The sequence below is a fragment of the Peromyscus maniculatus genome, chromosome 6, assembly GCF_049852395.1.
Source record: "Peromyscus maniculatus bairdii isolate BWxNUB_F1_BW_parent chromosome 6, HU_Pman_BW_mat_3.1, whole genome shotgun sequence".
In the NCBI taxonomy this organism is placed as follows: domain Eukaryota; kingdom Metazoa; phylum Chordata; class Mammalia; order Rodentia; family Cricetidae; genus Peromyscus; species Peromyscus maniculatus.
This window is the reverse complement of record NC_134857.1, coordinates 71,166,412-71,186,728: the sequence shown is the minus strand read 5'-3', so window position 1 is coordinate 71,186,728 and position 20,317 is coordinate 71,166,412. Positions and strand designations below refer to the sequence as shown.

The 20,317-nt window shown below is 43.7% G+C and overlaps 1 protein-coding gene and 1 pseudogene across 1 annotated transcript; one reads left to right on the top strand and one right to left on the bottom strand.

Moving 5' to 3' along the window:
- Positions 1-12,256: 12,256 nt before the first annotated feature.
- LOC102928299 (aminoacyl tRNA synthase complex-interacting multifunctional protein 1-like) lies at positions 12,257-16,659 on the bottom strand (annotated as a pseudogene).
- Positions 16,617-19,235, top strand: LOC102916390 (protein S100-A9-like). The gene is made up of 3 exons (XM_006976227.3): positions 16,617-16,735; positions 17,035-17,201; positions 18,914-19,235. The coding sequence occupies exons 2-3, from the start codon at positions 17,049-17,051 to the stop codon at positions 19,100-19,102; spliced, it is 342 nt and encodes a 113-aa protein (XP_006976289.1). The 5' UTR covers positions 16,617-16,735; positions 17,035-17,048; the 3' UTR covers positions 19,103-19,235.
- The last annotated feature ends 1,082 nt before the right edge of the window (positions 19,236-20,317 follow it).

Sequence of the window (20,317 nt, the reverse complement as noted above, 5' to 3'; positions counted from 1 at the left end):
GCCATACAGTCTGTAAGCAAAATAATTCTCTGTGTTTACTTGGTTGGGTCTGAGTGAGCGCCCAACGTGTTGGCAAGCGTTTCCACCTAAAACCTGAGTAAAAAGATTCTAAAATGGAGCTAAAAAAAGTTCCTAGTTGTTTCTTTTAAGTTAGTGGCAGCCTGCATGTTTGAGCTACTATGGCGGGTTCCTGGCGTGTGCGCTTGACCTGCAGTATGGCAGGAATGAGGCCTCTGCAAGTGGCACATTAAGCTGCCTGGTGGATTTAGCCTTTGCTAGTACAGAACAAAAAAAGAGGTTTCTGGGCTACACGCTGCTTTGATAGAAGCATAGACCCACTATTTCTGAGAGTTGATGGCTCCCAGAGCTGGCAGAAAACATACCACCACCATGTTGGGAAGCTGAAGTGGGCGGAGCCAGCAGCCACAGCGCCAGCGCTGTTTCAGTCTTAGAATGCTGCAGTTTAAAACAATAGACTCAAGCTAATATAAAAAAAATAAGCCACGTAAAGATGGCTACCACACAGAGAATCTGGATTATGTTCTCTTTGATATTCGTAACTGAAGAAAAACATTTGATTGCAAAAGCTGTTGAGTTATGCCAAAATGTATATTTTAAAGGTACCTTGACTTCAAAATTTGGATGTAAGGATATGTTGCTTTGGAAAGAAGGCTCTGATTTTGTTTCCACAGAAAGCCAGAGGCTATGGATTTGTTCCAGATTAAGATACATCAGATTTGACCAGCCAAGACCCCCTGAAAGGTCTCTGATGACACCAAGGCCCAGATGATCCAACATCCAGAACCGTTTCAAGGCAACTGGCTCAGATGATACACCCTCACGGACTACTCCATAATTCTAAAATTTTCTTTGTGTCCCCATAAGATACAGCGCCCCCCTCCAGCAGGAAGTAGTAAGAGAAGATACGCCCAAATTCCCAAATATACCAAGCTGGCTTTGGAGATGTGTAAAAGTTAAAACCTACCTCTTTAAAAAAAAAAAAAAGAAAAAAAAGAAAGAAAAGAAAAGAAAAGGGGAAGTACTGTAGGATGGTCTGTATGTCAAATTACTCTGATTGGTCAATAAATAAAACACTGATTGGCCAGTGACTAGGCAGGAAGTGTAGGCGGGACTAACAGAGAGGAGAAAAGAACAGGAAGGTGGAAGGAGTCACTGTCAGCCTCCACCATGACAAGCAGCATGTGAAGACGCCGGTAAGCTACAAGCTACGCGGCAAGGTATAGATTTATGGAAATGGATTAATTTAAGCTGTAAGAACAGTTAGCAAGAAGCCTGCCACGGCCATATAAGCAAAATAATTCTCTGTGTTTACTTGGTTGGGTCTGAGTGACTGTGCGCAAGGCAGGAAAACTCTAGCTACATTTTAGTAAGACTAAAAGTCACAAGAGGGGCCCCTGATTTCCCTGGTAACAAAAGAGACCCTTGAATATGTACCAGGTTCACTCACTGCCCTCCCGTAGGCATGCACCCAAGCTCAGGATTGAGCCATGCAGTGAGCCAGGTACTGAGCTCAGCAAGTGCCAGGGTGAAATGGGTCAGAGCCCGAGACTAAGGCAATGGAGCTCAAGAATTCCAATATGGTGGGATTGTGACCCTGGAAACACTCTGTTTTACAGTGACTCAGAATGCACAGCATAATCAGCCATATGACTCTTAAAAATTAAGGCCTGGGAGCATGCATCCAAGGAGCATGAGAGATGCAGTGAAGAGGTTTCCCTTGGCAGAAAACCAGGAGATAGAAGCCCAAGAAGAGACTAAGCAATGGCTGCCTAAAAGTCAGGAAATGTTCTGGCCCATCCAGATAGCCACAAATACCTAAGGCCTAACAGGCTGAAGATGCCCTCAAAAAAAGAATAATAATAATCTCCTCTATGAGGACATCAAGATGAAGGAACAAGGTAGTCAGGATTGACTCTGTGGGTTTACAAATTTAGGACTAAAATCTTGATAGGGCTTCCTATCTCCTGGATGACAGACCCTTCATCTACTCCCCTAATTCTAATCTCTGCCATATCTCCAAGGCTCCCATGAATCTGCCCTCTCCCACCAGCACAGGACACTTCCAATGTTCTCCTACCTCTCCTATCACCTAAGAAGAAACTCCACTTCAGCCTGGCTTCTTCCCAGAGATCTGCTCAGCCCTGGTGGGGCCTCCAAGACACCACCTGTCCTTCACAGAGGTCATCATATATTGTAATTATAATCGCATGAAGACAGTTCCCGAGTCTGTCTCCTGTCCAGCCCAAGACAGCAGGGCAAGCTTTTAAAGGGCGTGAAAAGAAAGTCCAGGAAAGGAAACTGAGCAGGCAGACACCAAGCATGATTCAGGTAACATGGCCCAAGGCAATGGTTCTCACAGATCACCTCAGGGAAACCTGGGGGACCTCCAAATCCATTTGGGGGTTCATGAAGTCAAACCTGGACCCCCCCCCCACTCAACAGGAATTCCCCTGCAAACCAGTAATTCCTAGTTTCCTCATCTTCCCCAGTTAATATTGGCCCAGAAGATACAGGACAGTATGAAGTAGATCCAGCTCTGATGAGGCAGGGAGAAAGGAGGGGCACCTGCTGGTCATGGGTCTGTGCAAGATTTCCTTCAAAAACGTTACCCTAAGAATGTTCTTGATGGAACAGAGACAATTACTTGTGTTATTAACTTTCAATCCTGGTTCTTGAAAGAAAAAGCCCTTGTATGGTCAATCTATGAACTGAACCAGCCACATTTTTTTTTAATAGAACTGTTTTCTTTTTTGAAAGAACAGAAAACTGGCAAAAAATATATAGATCCTATGTGACTTCATGACATACGTTTCTTGAAAATGAACAGTGTGCACTTTTCATTTCAAGGAAAACAACACAGAATTTGTCGGGATAATAAAATTGAATCTTTCAAGCAAAACCTAGTGTTTGGAAGAGTTTCTGTTTGTAGCCATGATCTAACATTTTTCCAAAAGGTACATTTATTGATGAGATCAGTGGTGGTGTTACAAATGTTTTATATGTACACATAGGAAAGCACACATATAAACATGTCATATTGGATAATGAAACAGGTCAGCATTTAGATGACATGCATGAGTCAATAAGCCAATATTTTCCAAATGACTAGTATGTTACAAAATCACAACTAAAAAAAGACTCATTCAAGTTTGAGGATGGAGAAATTGATTCTAATGAAACTGTGCAAAAAATTTATTCATATGGTTTCAGATTCTAAGAACTCACTACTTGGTAGTTATGATGCAGTATAATATTTATAAAGAATAATATCTATAACTATATTTAAAGTTACCAGTGTGTTCCTCTACCTTCCAACTCCTTATCTGAGAAGATGGATTTTTCTCCCCATCTTCAACCCAAACAGAATATAGCAATATATTGAATGTAGAAATAGAAAGGAAACTGCACTTTCTTTCTCTGAGATGTAAAGAGGTTTGTGAACAGTGTTTTAAAGACATGTTTTGTGATAGCTTTGTAAAATAAGTAATTATTTTAATAGGTTAATATTCATGAACTCTTAGTGCTACTTTAAATATAAGGTGGTAAACAATTTTTCAAATTCTAATACAGTAAGTATTTAGAAAAATAACCCATAAAAGCCATTTGGGATACTCAATAACTCTCACAAGCACAGAAGAATCCTAAGAGCAAAATGTTTTAAAATCTGAGGGCAGGGGCCCGTGAAACGGCTCAGCATGTAACAATACTAGCTGTGCCAGCCTGGTGCTTGAGAACCCAGGCGAGAAGCTGGATATGGTGGCACACATCTGGACTAGCAGCACTCCAGCGGTGAGATAGAAGACAGCGATATCTCACTGCCCACCGAGCCGGGGGTATGCAGCACAGTCACAGAAAAAAACAAAAGATACCATACTATCACAACAAGTCAGAAGGGGAAAACTGATTCCCAAAAGTACACACACACACACACACACACACACACACACACACACACACAACAACAACAACAAAAAAAAAAAAAACGCCTGAGTTCCCATACTTGTTCTTCTGGCTGGTGTGGCCTGCACTGCAGCAGGGGATGTCCACCTGAGTTGAGGGCGGGGACATGGCAATGGGGGTGGGAGGTGGAAGAATGGTGGAGGATTGTGTCTATGGGAACCAAGGGAGTGGGGAAGTTTTGCAGGGGGGTGGCCTACCTGTTTTTCTGGCTGGTGTGGCCTGCACTTGAGCAGAGAATGTCCAGTGATTGGGGGCAGGGGGAATACAGCCCCAGGCGTAGGGGTGGGCAGGGAAGGGGTGTTGGTGGTTTGGGTCTTTGGAAACTGAACCAAGGGAGTGGGAGAGTTCCTCTGTCAGGAGGTCTGCCTGTTCTTCTGTCTAGCATGGCCTGACCTGAGCAGTCCTGATAGTGCCTGAATGGCCAGGAACCACAGCCTGGATAGCCCAGAGACCTAGGATAGAACCAACCAGAACTGACAGGAAAAAAAAAAAAAAAGTCAATGAAATGATTCCTAGTGATATTTTATTACATTCTTAGATCGGTGCCTAGACCAATCATCATCAGAGAGGCTTCATCCAGCAACTAATGGGAGCAGATGCAGAAACCCACAGCCAAACATTAGGCAGAGCTCAGGGAACCCTGAAGAAAAGGGGGTATGTAGGAGGCAGAGGGGTCGAGGACACCAGGAGAACACAGCCCACAGAATCAGCTAAGGTAGGACTCATAAGGGGCTCACAGAGACTGAAGCAACAATCACATGGGTCGGAGCTAGGTCCTCTGCATATATGTTATTGTTGTTTAGTTTGGTGTTTTTGTGGGACTCCCAACAGTGCGAGTGGGTGTGTCTCTGACTCTTTTGCCTGCCCTTAGGATACTTATCCCTACCTACTACTGGTTGCCTCATCCAGCCTTGATCTGAGGGTTTGTGCCTAGTCTTATTGTAACTTCTTATGCTGTGTTTAGTTGATATCCTTGGGAGGCCTGCTCTTTTCTGAAAGGAAACAGAAGAGGAGTAGATGGGGGTGGGGATTGGGAGGAGTGGAGGGAGGGGAAACTGAGGTCCAGATGTAATGTATGAGAGAAGGATTTTTTTAAAAATGATTAATCTGAGTCCACAATGGGTATTTTAAAAAACTAAAATAACAATGAAGTTGGGAGAGGAAGGTGGGAGTCAGGAACACAGAAAAGTAACTGGAATGAGGGGTGGATTTGATGGAAACATGCATGAATGTATGCATATTAAATAGAATATTAAACTGTAAAAAGAATTATCCTCAAACAACCTCTCCTACCTTAATTTAAAAAAAAAAAAACAGAACTCTTTGGACTTAAGAAGCAAGTTGGTGTTGCTACCCTAATATCTAACAAAATAGACTTCAAACTAAAACTAATCAAAAGAGATCAAGAAGGGCATTACATATTCATCACAGGAAAAATCCATCAAGATGAAGTCTCAGTTCTGAACATTTATGCCCCAAATACAAGGGCACCTGCATATGTAAAAGAAATATTACTAAAGCTTAAATCATACATCAAACCACACACACTAACAGTGGGAGTCTTCAACACCCCACTCTCACCACTGGACAGGTCTGCCAAACAGAAAGTTAACAGAGAAATAAGGGAACTAACAGATGTTATGACTCAAATGGACTTAATAGACATCTACAGAACATTCCACCCAAACACAAAAGAATATACCTTCTTCTCAGCACCCTACAGAACCTTCTCTAAAATTGATCACATACTCACTCAGTCACAAAGCAAATCTCAAAAGATTCAAAAAGACTGGAATAACCTCCTGTATTATATCAGACCACCATGGCTTAAAGTTAGAATTCAACAACAACACAAATTACAGAAAGCCTACAAACTCATAGAAACTGAATAATGCTCAACTGAATGACCACTGGGTAATAAAAGAAAGGAAGGAAGGAAGGAAGGAAGGAAGGAAGGAAGGAAGGAAGGAAGGAAGGAAGGGAGGGAGGGAGGGAGGGAGGGAGGGAGGGAGGGAGGGAGGGGGAGAGAGAGAGAGAGAGAGAGAGAGAGAGAGAGAGAGAGAGAGAGAAAGAAAGAAAGAAAGAAAGAAAGAAAGAAAGAAAGAAAGAAAGAAAGAAAGAAAGAAAGAAAGAAAGAAAGAAAGAAAGAAATTAAAGACTTTCTAGAATTCAATGAAAATGAATGTACAACATACTCAAACTTATGGGACACTGTGAAAACAGTACTAAAAGGAAAGTTCATAGCACTAAATGCCTACATAAAGAAGTTGGAGAAATCTCACACTAGTGACTTAACAGCACACCTGAAAGCTCTAGACCAAAAGAAGCAGACTCAGCCAGGAGAAGTAGACACCAGGAAATAATCAAACTGAGGGCTGAAATCAATAAAATAGAAACAAAGAGAACAATGAAACAAAGAGTTGGTTCTTTGAGAAAATCAACAAGATAGACAAACCCTTATCCAAACTAACCAAAAGGCAGAGAGAGAATATCCAAATTAAGAAAATCAGAAACTAAAACAGAGACATAACAGCAAACAATGAGGAAATCCCCAGAATCATCAGGTCATACTTCAAAAACCTGTACTCAACAAAACTGGAAAATCAAAAAGAAATGAACAATTTTCTGGATAGGTACCACATACCCAAATTAAGTCAAGACCAGATAAACAATTTAAATAGACCTATAACGCCTATAGAAATAAAAGCAGTCATTAAAAGTCTCCAAAAACAAAAACAAAAACCCAGGGCCAGATTGTTTCAGTGCAGAATTCTACCTGAATTTCAAACAAAAAGCTAATTCCAATACTCCTCAAATTGTTCCACACAATAGAAACAGAAGGAACATTGCCAAACTCTTTCTATGAAGCTACAGTTACCCTGATACCCAAACCACACAAAGATGCAATGAAGAAAGAGAATTACAGACCAATCTCCCTCATGAACGTTGATGCAAAAATACTCAATAAAATACTGGCAAACTAAATCCAAGAACACATCAAAAAATTATACACCATGATCAAGTAGGCTTCATCCAAGAGATTCACGAATGGTTCAACAACATATGAAAAATCTGTCAATGTAATCCATCATATAAACAAACTGAAAGAAAAAAAGCATATGATCATCTCATTAGATGCTGAAAAAACCTTTGACAAAATCCAACACTCCTTCATGATAAAAAGATCTTATAGACATCAGGAATAAAGGAACATGCCTAAACATAATAAAGGTAATTTATAGCAAGCCAACAGCCAACATCAAATTAAATGGAGAGAAACTCAAAGCGATTCCACTAAAATCAGGAACAAGATAGAGTTGCCCATTCTCCCCATAGCTATTCAATATAGTACTCAAAGTTCTACCTAGAGCAATAAGACAACAAAAGGAGATCAAGGGGATACAAATTGGAAAGGAAGAAGTCAAACTTTTGCTATTTGCAGATGATATGATAGTATACATAAGTGACCCAAAAAAATTCTACCAGGAAACTCCTACAACTGATTAACACCTTCAGTAAAGTGGCAGGATAAAGATTAACTCAAAAAAATAAGTAGCCCTCCTGTATACAAATGATAAACAGATTGAGAAAGAAATCAGAGAAACATCACCCTTTATAATAGGCACAAATAATATAAAATACCTTGGAGTAACTCTAACCAAACAAGAGAAGGACCTGTATGACAAGAACTTTAAGTCCTTGAAGAAAGAAATCAAAGATGATGTCAGAAAATGAAAAGATCTCCAATGCTCATGGATAGATAGAACCAACATAATAAAAATGACAATCTTACCAAAAGCAATCTACAGATTTAATGCAATCCCTATCAAAATCCCAACACAATTCTTCATAGACCTCAAAAGAACAATACTCAACTTCATATGGAAAAACAAAAAACACAAGATAGCTAAAATAACCCTTTACCATAAAACAACTTCGGGAGGCATCACCATCCCTGACTTTAAGCTCTACTATAGAGTTATAGTAATAAAAACAGCTTGGTTTTAGCACAAAAACCAACATGTTGACCAATGAAATCAAATTGAAGACCCTGACATTAATCTGCACACTTATGAATACCTGATTTTTTTTTTTTACAAAGAAGCCAAAACTGTACAATGGAAAAAAGAAAGCATTTTCAACAAATTGTGCTGGCATAACTGAATGTCAACATGTAGAAGACTGCAAATAGATCCATATCTATCACCATGTACAAAACTCAAGTCCAAGTGGATCAAAGACCTCAACATAAATCCAACTACACTGAACCTGATAGAAGAGTAAGTAGGAAGTAGCCTTGAACACACTGGCACAAGAGACCACTTCCTGAATATAACACCAGTATCATAGACACTGAGAACAACAATTAATAAATGGGACCTCCTGAAACTGAGAAGCTTCTGTAAGGCAAGGACAAAGTAAATGAGACAAAATGATAGCCTACACAATGGGAAAAGATCTTCACCAACCCCACATATGACAGAGGGCTGATCTCCAAAGTATATAAAGAACTCAAGAAACTAGACATCAAAATAACAAACAATCCAATTAAAAAGGGTGCTACAAAAAAATTTTTAAAGAATGGGCTATAGATCTAAACAGAGAATTCTCAACAGAAGAATCTCAAATGGCCGAAAGACATCCAAGGATTTGCTCAACATCCTTAGTCATCAGGGAAATGCAAATCAAAATGACTCTGAGATACCGTCTTACACCTGTCAGAATGGCTAAGATCAAAAACACTGATGACAGATTCTGTTGGAGAGGATGTGGAGCAAGGGGAACACTCCTACACTGTTGGTGGGAGTGCAAACTTGTACACTTTGGAAATCAGTAGGTCAACTTCTCAGAAAATTGAGAATCAATCTACCTCAAGACCCAATGATACCACTCTTGGGCATAAACCCAAGGCATGTTCAATCATACCACAAGGACACTTGCTCAACTATGTTCATAGCAGCATTATTCATAATAGCCAGAACCTGGAAACAATCTAGATGCCCCTCAATCAAAAAATTGATAAAGAAATTGTGGTACATATACACATGAATGAAGTATTACTCAGCTTTAAAAAGACAATAACATCATGAAATTTGGAGTCAAATGGATGGAACTAGAAAATATCACCCTGAGTGAGGTAACCCAGACTCAGAAAGATAAACATGGTATGTACCCACTTATAAGTGGATACTAGATAAAAAGCAAAGGATAACCAGACTACAACCTACAGCTCCAGAGAAGCTAGAAAACAAGGAGGACCGTAAGAGGGAAGCATGGATCACCTTGGGAGGGGGAAACAGATGAGATCTCTGTATCACGAATCTTCAAAGTTCTTATTAATAAAATCAAACCGGAGCCAGGTATTGGGGTGAATGCTGGAAGATCAGAGAAGCAGAACAAATCACAGCCACCTCACCTCGACAATTTCTCAGGTGATCCTGTTTCCTCAGACTGAAGTCTCTGAGTCCTCATCCAAATGGGTCTCAGCTGAACTGCTGCTCAAAAGCCTAAAAGCTTAACCAGGCCAAAAGCTTCTAATTTATGGTCTTCATGCCTTATATACCTTTCTGCTTTCTGCCATCACTGCCTGGATTAAAGACTCACTTTCTGGGATTAAAGGCGTGAGTCACCATGCCTGACTATTTTCAGTGTGGCCTTGAACTCACAGAGCTCCATGCCTCCAGAAGGCTGGGATTAAATGTGTGAGTGCCACCATTTTCTTTGTTTTGTTTTGTTTTGTTTTGTTTTGTTTTGTTTTGTTTTGTTTTTTCGAGACAGGGTTTCTCTGTGTAGCTTTGTGCCTTTCCTGGAACTCACTTGGTAGCCCAGGCTGGCCTCAAACTCACAGAGATCCACCTGGCTCTGCCTCCCGAGTGTAGGGATTAAAGGCGTGCACCACCACCGCCTGGCTTGTGCCACCATTTTCTGGCCTCTGCATCTAGTGACTGTTCTGTTCTCTGACCCCAGATAAGTTTATTAGGGTGCACAATATTTGGGGGAACACAATACCACCACAGATCTCCATGAATAAACTGGGGCTGGGGGGCAGGGGCAATAGAGGGGAAGGGATGTGGCATGAGAACATGAGGAAATGGGATGGTCAAGCTGGGGAAGGGACAGAGTGGGAGAGCAATGAAAGAGATATCTTGATAGAGGGAGACATTATGGGGTAAGGGAGAAACCTGGTGCTAGGGAAATTCACAGGAATCTACAAGGATGACCCCAGATTAGACTACTAGCAACAGTGGAGAGGGTGCCTGAACTGACCTACTCCTGTAATCAGATTGGTGAATGCCCTAACTGTCATCACAGAGCCTTCATTCAGTAACTGATGGAAGCAGATGCAGAGATCCACAGACAAGCACCAGGCCGAGCTCTGGGAGTCCAGTCGAAGACAGGGAAGAGTGGTTACATGAGCTAGCAGGGGGCGGGGGTTCAAGATCATGATGGGGAAATCTACAGAGACAACTGAACCAAGCTCATAGTAACTCATGAACTTCAGACCAACTGCTGTGGAACCTTCATGGGACCGGATTAGGCCCTCTGCAAAAGGGAGACCGTTGTGTAGCTTGGTCTGTTTGAGGGGCCCCTGGCAGTGAGATCAGGATCTATCCCTGGTGCCTAAGCTTGGCTTTTTGGATCCCATTCCCTATGGTGGGATGCCTTGCTCACCCTTGATGCAGCGGGAAGGGCCTTGGTTCTGCCTCAGCTGAATGTACCAGGCTTTGCTGACTCCCCATGGGAGGCCTTACCCTTTTGGAGGAGGGGAGGAGGCTAGGAGGAGCAGGAGGAGGGATGAGAGGGGGATCTGTGGTTAGAATGTAAAATGAATAAAAAAATGTTCATTAAAAAAAAAAAAAACAGAACTTGCTTCTTTGGGAAAACACCAAATGGCCAAAACAATTCCCCCATGGCTTCTGTGGAGGATTTGGAGGAGGTCTTGGGGGTCATAGTCATGCTTTAGGACTTGGCGTTCTTGGAGGTAAAGCCAAAGACATGGAGTGAATCTCCATCAACAAACTGAGCCACCTGGTCAAGGACACGAAGATCAAGTCCCTGGTTGAGATCTACCTGTTCTTCCTGCTCATTAAGGAATCCAACATTATTGACTTTTTTCTGGGCATGTCTCTAAAGGATGAGGTTCTGAGGATAGTGTCAGTGTGGAAGCAGACTCTGGCTAGCCAGTGGAGCAGGTTCAAGGCTTTTGTCACTGTTGGGGAATATAATGGTCACGTTTGTCTTGGTGTTAAGTACTCCATGGAAGTAGTCTTTGCCATCCAAGAGGCCATCATCTTGGTCAAGGTTCCCATCATCCCTGTGTGGAGAGGCTACTACTGAAGGAACAAGATTGGCAAGCCCTACACTTTTCCATGCAAGGTGACAGGTGGCTGTGACTTGTGCTAGTGCATCTCATCCCTGCCCCCAGAGGCACTGGCATCATCTCTGCTCCTGTGCCCAAGAAGTCGCTGCTGATGGCCAGTATTGATGACTGCTCCACATCAGCCAGGGACTGCACTACCATCCTGGGCAACTTTGCCAAGATCACCTTCGATGCTGTCTCCAAGACCTACAGCTACTCGACCCCCCACCTCTGGAAAGAGACCATGTTCACCAAGTCTCCTTATCAGCAACTCATTGAGCATCTTGTGAAAACCCACAACAGAGTCTCCATTCAGATGGCACAGGCTCCAGGTGTGGCTACCACAAAAGGGGATTTGTACAAGAAAAATGAAGTGAGTCCAAAAGAATACCAAGGCTGTCATAACCCAGGCGGGCCATGAGGTGGCAGCATATGCACTTTGATAGTCCTGATGATGCCCTTCTACCCACACAGCAGGGAACTACCCCCTCCCCTCCCCAGCAGTGCGGTTTCTCAACGACTCCTCTCCACTTCCTTGTCTTCTCCCTTGCTGTCTCCTGGGTTGCACAACTTCTTAATTACAGAAAATAACCTTGTAAACATAACCTTCCATCCAAACCAACACAGCCTTCGTTGTATTTAGCAAACGTTTATCAGTCTCTCGTATGCAAACCTTATCTAGTGACGAGTTAGCAGATTAATAGAACAGTAAGGGAGACAGACCAAAGGGCCAATAATTACAATGCCAACAGTGTGTTACTTGGGAAAGCCTATTATTTTCTACAAAGGGCTGTAGACTTCAAGGAGATTCCTGTGAGGTGGAGTCAGCCAGCAGGAAGGTACCGAGATATGACACCTCCTAGTCTTGAGATGAGAGCTGGAATTTTTAGTAGGAAATGAAATGAGGACAATAGCTTATGCAGCTGGGGCGGTGGGGGTGGGGCTGAAAAACAGCAGTCAGGGACAAGAAAGGGAATAGCACTTTGTCAGCTTGGAAAGTCAAGTTTCCCAGCAATCAGAGATGCCCAGCAGAGGTGCCCAGGTAGACATGAGAGAAGTGTGTAGTCTTAGGAAGGCCTCAGGATGAGAGTTCAGAAGCCGGGTGGCTGAAGGGACCTCCACATGGATGCAGGAGCAGCCTAACGTGCAGGCAGGGCTGGAGGTAGCCTACCAGGTGGCTAGTCAGCAAAGACTTGGTGTGGACAGAGCCCAGAGATTGCCGAGTTCTCTGGATCTGGATTTCCCAGCACACTTGTCCCCAATGTTCATTCTGGGTCAGTGGTGCAGTAAGATGGCTCTGAGGAGCTATCTGTGGTTACCTACAGGCAGGCAGGGTACAGCCTGGGTGGGGTTGGGACTGAAGGGCAACTTTGATGAGGCGATGATAACTTCCTCTACAAGAGAACAAGTAAACCAGAAGCCATAAAGGCCCTGGAGCACTACCTTGTCCCTTCTGCACCACTTCCATTCTGCCCACCCAACCACTTCCTACTCTAGGATCTGACCAGTGAGTCTCCCTCACCTTCCCCATCCATGCCTTCTCCTCAGCCCGCCAGATGTAGCCCAGGCCCCATGTCCAGTGCTCCCGTCTAGTCTGTCTTCCGCTGTCTGCCACAACAGATCTTAGATTTCTGCCAGGACCTGTCTTACCTATTTTCCCAATGCCCAAGCCCCTCACATGCCATATCAAACCCTTTCAGCAGCCAGAACTAACCCAGCATTACAGGCTTGGAGGCACATCCTGTACACCAGCCCTCTATCCATCTGACTGCCTTCCACTCAAGCCATTTCCAACCTCTTGGCCCAACCTGCCCAAACATCATCTCTTCTGTTCCAACCTTCTCTGTCCATATCAGACTTGGAACTAACAAAAGAAGTTTGCCCAGATCTCATGGCAAAATACCAACAATGTGAAGCATCAAGCTAACATCTTCTCTCTAGAACCTACCAATCCTGTTGAAATGTTTCCAGATGAGAATTACCTAGATGAATGCCAGGACACAGAATTTAAAAGAACAATCATAATTTTTATCAAAGAATTCGAGGCATTTAAAGAAGGCATGAAGAAGCAGCTTGGTGGAATTAAGGAGAAAGAACTGAGGGAGAACACGCACCTGAGTGGTGCCCAGGAAAAGAAAAACGTGGAGCAGAAGGGAACGATAGAGACAACACAGGAATTGAGAATGGAACTCAATAAGACATTTTTACAGATGAATGTCCCAGGCTCTTCTGGCATCCAAAATTGGAAAATCAGCTGTCACTCTGATGGGTTTTGCTTTATGTGTGACTTGTAGTTTTTTTAAGCTTTTAATACACCTTTTTTTTTTAAATGAAAGTGACAAATATACTCCCTTTTATTGTTATTAAGGTTTCTCCAATGTCTTTCAGTAACAGAGCACTTGTCTTGTTTAATTCCACTATTGGCCATGGGACATTCCAAGTCCTAAAAGATTATGACAGTCAGCCTAGAATAATACACCCAGCAAAACTATCTGCCAACCGCTGAGGAAATATCAGGGAGATTACATCGAATTAATATGCTTCTGAAAAGCAAAGGAAACAGCAGTGAAATAGCAGTCTTCATAATGACAGGAAATATGTGCCAGCTATTCATCTAACAAGGGATATACAAAAAAGTGGAACAACTAACTATCAAAAGAACAGATAATCCAGTCAGAAACTGGCCAAATTCACTGACCAGACATTTTTACAGATGAGCAAGTACAAACAGCCAATAAATGTATGACAGATATTCACATCACTACCCATTTCAGAACTGCAAATCAAAACTCCTAATTCCATCTCACTTCAATCACAGAAAATGCCATCAAGAAAACAAGCAACAGCCTGGCATGGTGGCACATGCCTTTAATCCCAGCACTCTGGAGGCAAAGGCAGGTGATTCTCTGTGAGTTCAAGGGTTTGGGCCCTGCAGACTCCCATCCCTTTCACCTCAAATGGAGCCCTTTGTATGTGACCACACACTCATCATTGGTGTGTAGGTCAGGCTGGATCTGCTCCCAGATCTTCTTCTTAGGGTTCAGCTCCTTGTCAGGCTCTCCAGGGAAAGCATGAAAAGTAATTCCATCTCCAGGAGCAGACCCATTGGGAGGGGTCAGAATCTCCACTTTCTCTGGTGGACTAGCACACATCACCACAGTTTGAGACAATACTGCCTGCATGTTTGCTGGCTTCCGATTACAAAGTAAAAATCACGGTTTGATTTTGCATCCGTTCTCGAGGACCACGATTCACCAGTGCACTGAAAACTGTTCTCGGGGCCGCTTCTCCCACATCTGCCTCTACATACAACGAATCTGCATCGGGGTGTTTCTTGGCAATCATGATAGAACCAATTCGAAGATCTAGTTGCTGTACATCTCTTAGCTTAGAGTCCGCGCTTGCTGCTGCTGACAGCGGCCTCTTCTCCCCTCCCTCTCCTTTAATTTCAGTTTTCTCTTTCACCTTCTTTTCTTCTCCTCCCTCTCCTTTAAGCTGCTCCTCTGCACCAGAATAAGCAGTTGTTATCAGTGTAGACTGTAGCACACTTTCAGAAACCGCAGAATTAGCTTGCAGTTCAAGGCCAGCCTGGTCTACATAGGGAACTCCAAGCCAGCCAAAGCTACAGAGTAAAACCCTGTCTCAAAAAAAAAATAAATAAGTAAATAAGAAAGAAAGAAAGAAAAGAGGCAAAAAAAAAGTATTGGAATGAATATGAACAAAGTGGAACTTATTGGGAATGTAACTTAATCCAATCACCATGAAAATCAGCATGGAGGTTCTTTGTGAAGATATCATATAGCCCAGCATTGCTATTCCTGATATATAGCCAAAGGAATCAAAGTCAGCATACAATAGACATACCCGCACATCTATGTTCATTGTGGAACTATTCACTATAGTCAAGATGTACAAGAAGCCTAGGTGCCCATCAATAGATCAATGGATAAAGAGAATGTGGTATACACATACACACACACACACACACACACACACACACACACACACACGCACGCACGCACGCACGCATGCACGCATGCATGCGTGCGCAAACTTTACTCAACCATAAAGAAGAACTAAGTGTACCATTTATAAGAAAAATAGTTGGAACTAGAGGTTAAACAAACTAGACTCACAAGACAAGCATTGCATGTTCTCTCTCATATGTGAAGATTAAGGGTGAGATAAACAGGACAGGAAAGCAAAGCAAGGGGCTGTGGGTGGAACCCTTGCTGTGCCCAGTCTGCAGCCCCTGGTAGGCTACTAAAGAAACTTTGCTTTCTGACTCATGATCTAAAGGATGAGTTGATGAACCCCTGCCCCCAGAAAAGAATGTGAAAGAGGACTATCAGAAAAGTAGAAGGAGTGAAAGGAATAGAGAAAGGGGGATAAGAAAAGGGAATAGAGGGAAAATTTTTTATCAAAGTACATTATATGCATTATGAAAATGTTAAAATGAAACCCATTGCTTTGTGTAATTAATATAGGTTAATAATCATTTTTAAAACAGCTGTCTTCTAGGATGTAAGTTCCTAGGGGATGAATGACAGCTGGGAACCCATTGCTTTGTACAGTTAATATAGGTTAATAATCATTTTTAAAACAGCTGTCTTCTAGGATGTAAGTTCCTAGGGGACATGAATGACAGCTGGAGCAGGATTTGGAAGAGTGACACAGAGAGCCCTGGAGTCACACTTGTACTGAACATAGATCCTCACTCGGATGCAAGAGGGGAATGTAGTAGTAAGTGCCCTTAAACACGAGCTGGGGTATCTGAGTTCAGTCCCTGCAAGGTCACAGGCCAGCTAAAAAAAGGTCTTGTTCAGGTCCCCTTCTGGACAACAGATTCATGTACAGTGGGAAAGAGTTACCACCTCTGAGGATCCTCCTAACACTAATTGCACTCAAGAACTTCATGACAACCCCTCACCCTTCCCAAAGGGAGCAGGAAAACACAGGAGAAGGCTCAGTCCTCCATAAACTCAGGGGACAGAGTGTCCACATAGCAAACAAAGACAGAGCGAGATGGCCACTATGGATCACCTAACACCCTTTGTATATTACAAGTTGGGACAGGGTAATGAAGAGTATCAGAGGTGTGGCAGGCAGGCTGTCTTGCTTAAGATGGGGATGGGGGGTTGAACGGAAGGGAAGTGGGCCAACTAACCAGTTTCCTCCTAAACAAGCTCCAGGGCTGGGAATTTTGAAAAAAAAAAGCAAAAAGAGTTGTGTGAACATTTCCTGCTCCACCCAGCTCCCTCACTGGCAGGGTTACCACACTGCTCACCTGTGAAGCAACCTTTCCCAGGGATGACCATGTGTCTAGCAAGGGGCTGCCTATAAATGCTGGGCTTGCTCTGCTCTTGCCAAACACGCCGTAGCTCTTTAGCTTTGGTAAGTGAACTTCATCTTCTCCAGAGAGGAGCCTGGCTGCTAGATCTTTCATTCCTTCCCTTGGCCAACTTTCTTCCAAGCCCTCCTCTAGAAGCCCTCCTTCTATCCATTTTATATCTTCCTTCACTTTTTCTAAGAGTGTTGTACTATAAAATATTTTGCCTTTTTACATTCCATACTGTTCTTTTTATTTTGTGTCCCCCCTCCCTTTCCGTCTGACAGTGGCCAGAGATCAGACCAGGGAAGCTGGATGCTGATCCTACCCTTCCATTTGTAATCTTTGTTTCCCCTTCTTTCAGAGAGGAGCAGGAAGATGGCCACCAAAACACCATCTGTGATGGAACGCAACATAAACACCGTCATCGACGTCTTCCACCAGCACTCTAGGAAGGGAGGAAACCCAGATACCCTGAGCCAGCAGGAATTCAAAAAGTTGGTGGAAACCGATCTGGCAACCTTTCTGAAGGTGAGGCTTGGTTAGTAAGGGAGGAGGGTGCACTCTCTACACAGTCAGGGAGACAACCCCACCCTCCCCCAGAGGCAGTGGAATTCTGTCACTAGAGGTAGTCAAAGTTAGACATGAGTCAGGAAATTGTTCAGTTGAACATCTGCAATGTGTGATACCCTATTCTGGGTAGAGGGATGTAGAGATGATTCTGGACTCCATTATCCCAGTGGTGGTGACACACAACCTTGAGGACACAGATAAATCCAATGGCCTGGGAGTCAGGAGGAACTGAAGAGTTCTGTGGGTAGTCTGTGCTGGGTACAGCAGGATGGGGTAACTGCTATGGTTTAAAAAATAATAATAAAAGGACCTCCCCTTTGAGGGGGTAACACTTTAGCTGAGTCCTTGGTAAAGGACTCACGGGGTGTTAAAACAATGAGATGGCATGGCAGATTCAGTTGGTTCCTGGAGAAGGAAGCTGAGATCAATTACCATTTAGAATAGGCTTTATTAGGAGAGAGAGATTCAAGGTGATGGAGCCACGATCCAGTCTTTAGGTGAGAGAGCATCATATGCATTATGAGGAGACTAAAGAAAATAGCATAGTGTGAAAAAAAGGAGGGATGGCCACCATGGACAGCACAGGAGGGGACCACCAGGAGGGAGGGAGGATGTATGTGTGTCAAAGTCAGAGAAAGCCTTTTTTTTTTTTTTAATAACTTCTCCCCAGGGGAAGTGAGGAGCCTGTCCAAATTACAGTCATCCCATGTGGGCTGATCCCATGCCCCCTTGGGACCAAGGAAAACTGGAGAATTGTCATCGTGGGAGGTGTTGGGGACACAGACATCTCCTCATAAGTGGGCCTATCAGGCAAGCAAGGCACTAGTGCCAGGTAGACCGAGGGTGTACATGAAGCTGTGCTGGCAGGTGTCTTCCCTGTGATCCCTCCATGGATTCTAAGCCCTATCTTGACATCCTCTGACAGAAGCAGAGTGATGGGCCAATGGAAACTGGGACCTCAAACACGAGCTACTCAGGTTGTGGGAGGGGGCGTTGCTTACTCAAGGTGTCCCAGCAAGTGAGTGGAGGACTTGCAGCCAGCTCATGCATCAGCTGCCAAATCTTGATCGTTCCCCTTTATCTGAGTCTTCCCCCACACTTTATCACACCCTTTGGGGTCAGCAGAGCGTGGTTTGGCCCTTAAAGATCCCATGGTTTCCTGGGTGTCTCCCCCACTAAGCCTAAATAAACTTTACCAACTAGTTAGCTCCAAGGAAAGGACTGGAGTGAGGGGCAACTGAGAGGCTGAGAAGGGGGGGGGCTACACAATCCTCCAAATCAGATTCAGATTTACAGCCCCTCTCTTCTCCTCCCAGCCTCCACAACCTGTAAAAATGATCTACCTTTTAGACTGCCATTTCCCATTTCTATCTATAAGGTAGTTATAAAGATGAATGAGGGATGTTTCTAGACTTACTAATTGCTTGACCTTCTATAGAGCGGAGTCTTAGTGTCCAAGGCAGAGGGCTGTCTGGGGGACAAATTAGAAAGTGTTCATACATGTTTAGCATCTGCTCCATCATGAACACTCAGTACATTATTTTTATTTCTAAACCTAAACCCTGGGGCCAAATTTTCCTATGCGTTTGCCATCTAGTCGCCCACTGTGTTCCAGGGTCCTCTTCCCTGGTTACCCTCAGCTCTAACAGTCTCCTCCATTTCACCCACAGGAGGAGAAAAAGGATGAAAGAGTCATAAATGACATCATGGAGGACCTGGACACAAACCAGGACAAGCAGCTGTCCTTTGAGGAGTTTACGATGCTGATAGCAAAGTTGATCTTTGCCACCCATGAGAAGTTGCATGAGGGACACCAGCGTGGGGATGAACACAGCCACGGTTCAGGCTTTGGAATGTAATTAGGAGACCAGCCACCTTGCACCTGCCCAACCAAGGCAAAAGGGAATGTCTTATCAATGACCTTGGTTATGGGGCTGGGAAACGATAAAAAAAAAATAAAGTCTTTATCCATTCCAGTGATCTGCATGTTGTTTCTGCCTCCTTCATGTCTGTCCTTCCCAGGGGTCCAAGTGATAAACAGCTCTGCCTTTGTCTGAAGCTCAAGCCCTCCATTTAATCATAAAAAGAAAAAAAAAAAAAAGCCAGCAGAGCCAGCAACCTGTGTCCGTTCTGAACCACTGAGGCTTACCTCCCTCACCATGTCTCTATCTTTGATGTTAGGCCTTACCTCTCAGAGCATAGTCCCTCTGTCCACTTTGTCCAATGGCCCTTGTCACTGCAGAAAACAAATGTGTGGTCCCTTCCCCAGACGTCTTCCTGCTTGGCATTGTACAGTCCTACTTCTCTTATTGCTATATTCTCTCTCTCTCTCTCTCTCTCTCTCTCTCTCTCTCTCTCTCTCTCTCTCTCTCTCTCTCTCCTGATTCCCATCCCCCTCCTCTCTCCCCTTCCCCTTTGGAAAGTCTTCCCAAAATGGACCTAAACTGTTCCATGTCTGGGGAGCTGTACTGAGTAAGGATATACAGAACACAGGCAGGCACGTACAAACTCTTTACTGGATACGAGAGGGCAGGCAACTCTCCCAATAGACATAGAATCCTGTGTGTGTACTGATAGGTTGCTGTGGCCCTCACATGGATGGAAGTGGCAGTTACCCCCAAGTCTACCATGGCTGCAGCAGGACAGTGGGGTGAAAACACTCACTTGCCAATGAAGGGGATGAGCTCCCCTGGCTCTTCATTTCAAATTCCCTGGTTCCTATACACAGCTTGGACTTGGTTCACTTAGCCTGTGGAGCCTGATGATTGAAATCGTAAGTTACAAGGACAAGATGATCTCCACAGGATGGTGGAAGCTCTTCCAGTCCCTAGTCAGTGGCCAAGAGTTCAGGCCAGCAAGGACATTGGCTCCAGTTTGTGAGTCCTGTTCCATCTCCCTAGGGACTGCTGTCACTGTCCCTACTCCATTCAGCCTCTGCATTCTCATCTAAGAGACAAAGCCTTGGTTATGACTAAACAAGAAAGGTCAGAAAAGCCTAGAGCCATAAGAGGCTGGAAGCAGAGGTTCGCACACAGAGGAAGCAGAGCCATTGTGGCAAGTGACTAATTGGGGCA

Excerpts from the sequence above, each read along its gene's own strand:
- LOC102916390 (XM_006976227.3), top strand. The coding sequence starts at position 17,049 with ATGGCCACCAAAACACCATCTGTGATGGAACGCAACATAAACACCGTC. Across the intron at positions 17,202-18,913 it reads ATCTGGCAACCTTTCTGAAG|GAGGAGAAAAAGGATGAAAG; the intron begins GTGAGGCTTGGT and ends TTTCACCCACAG.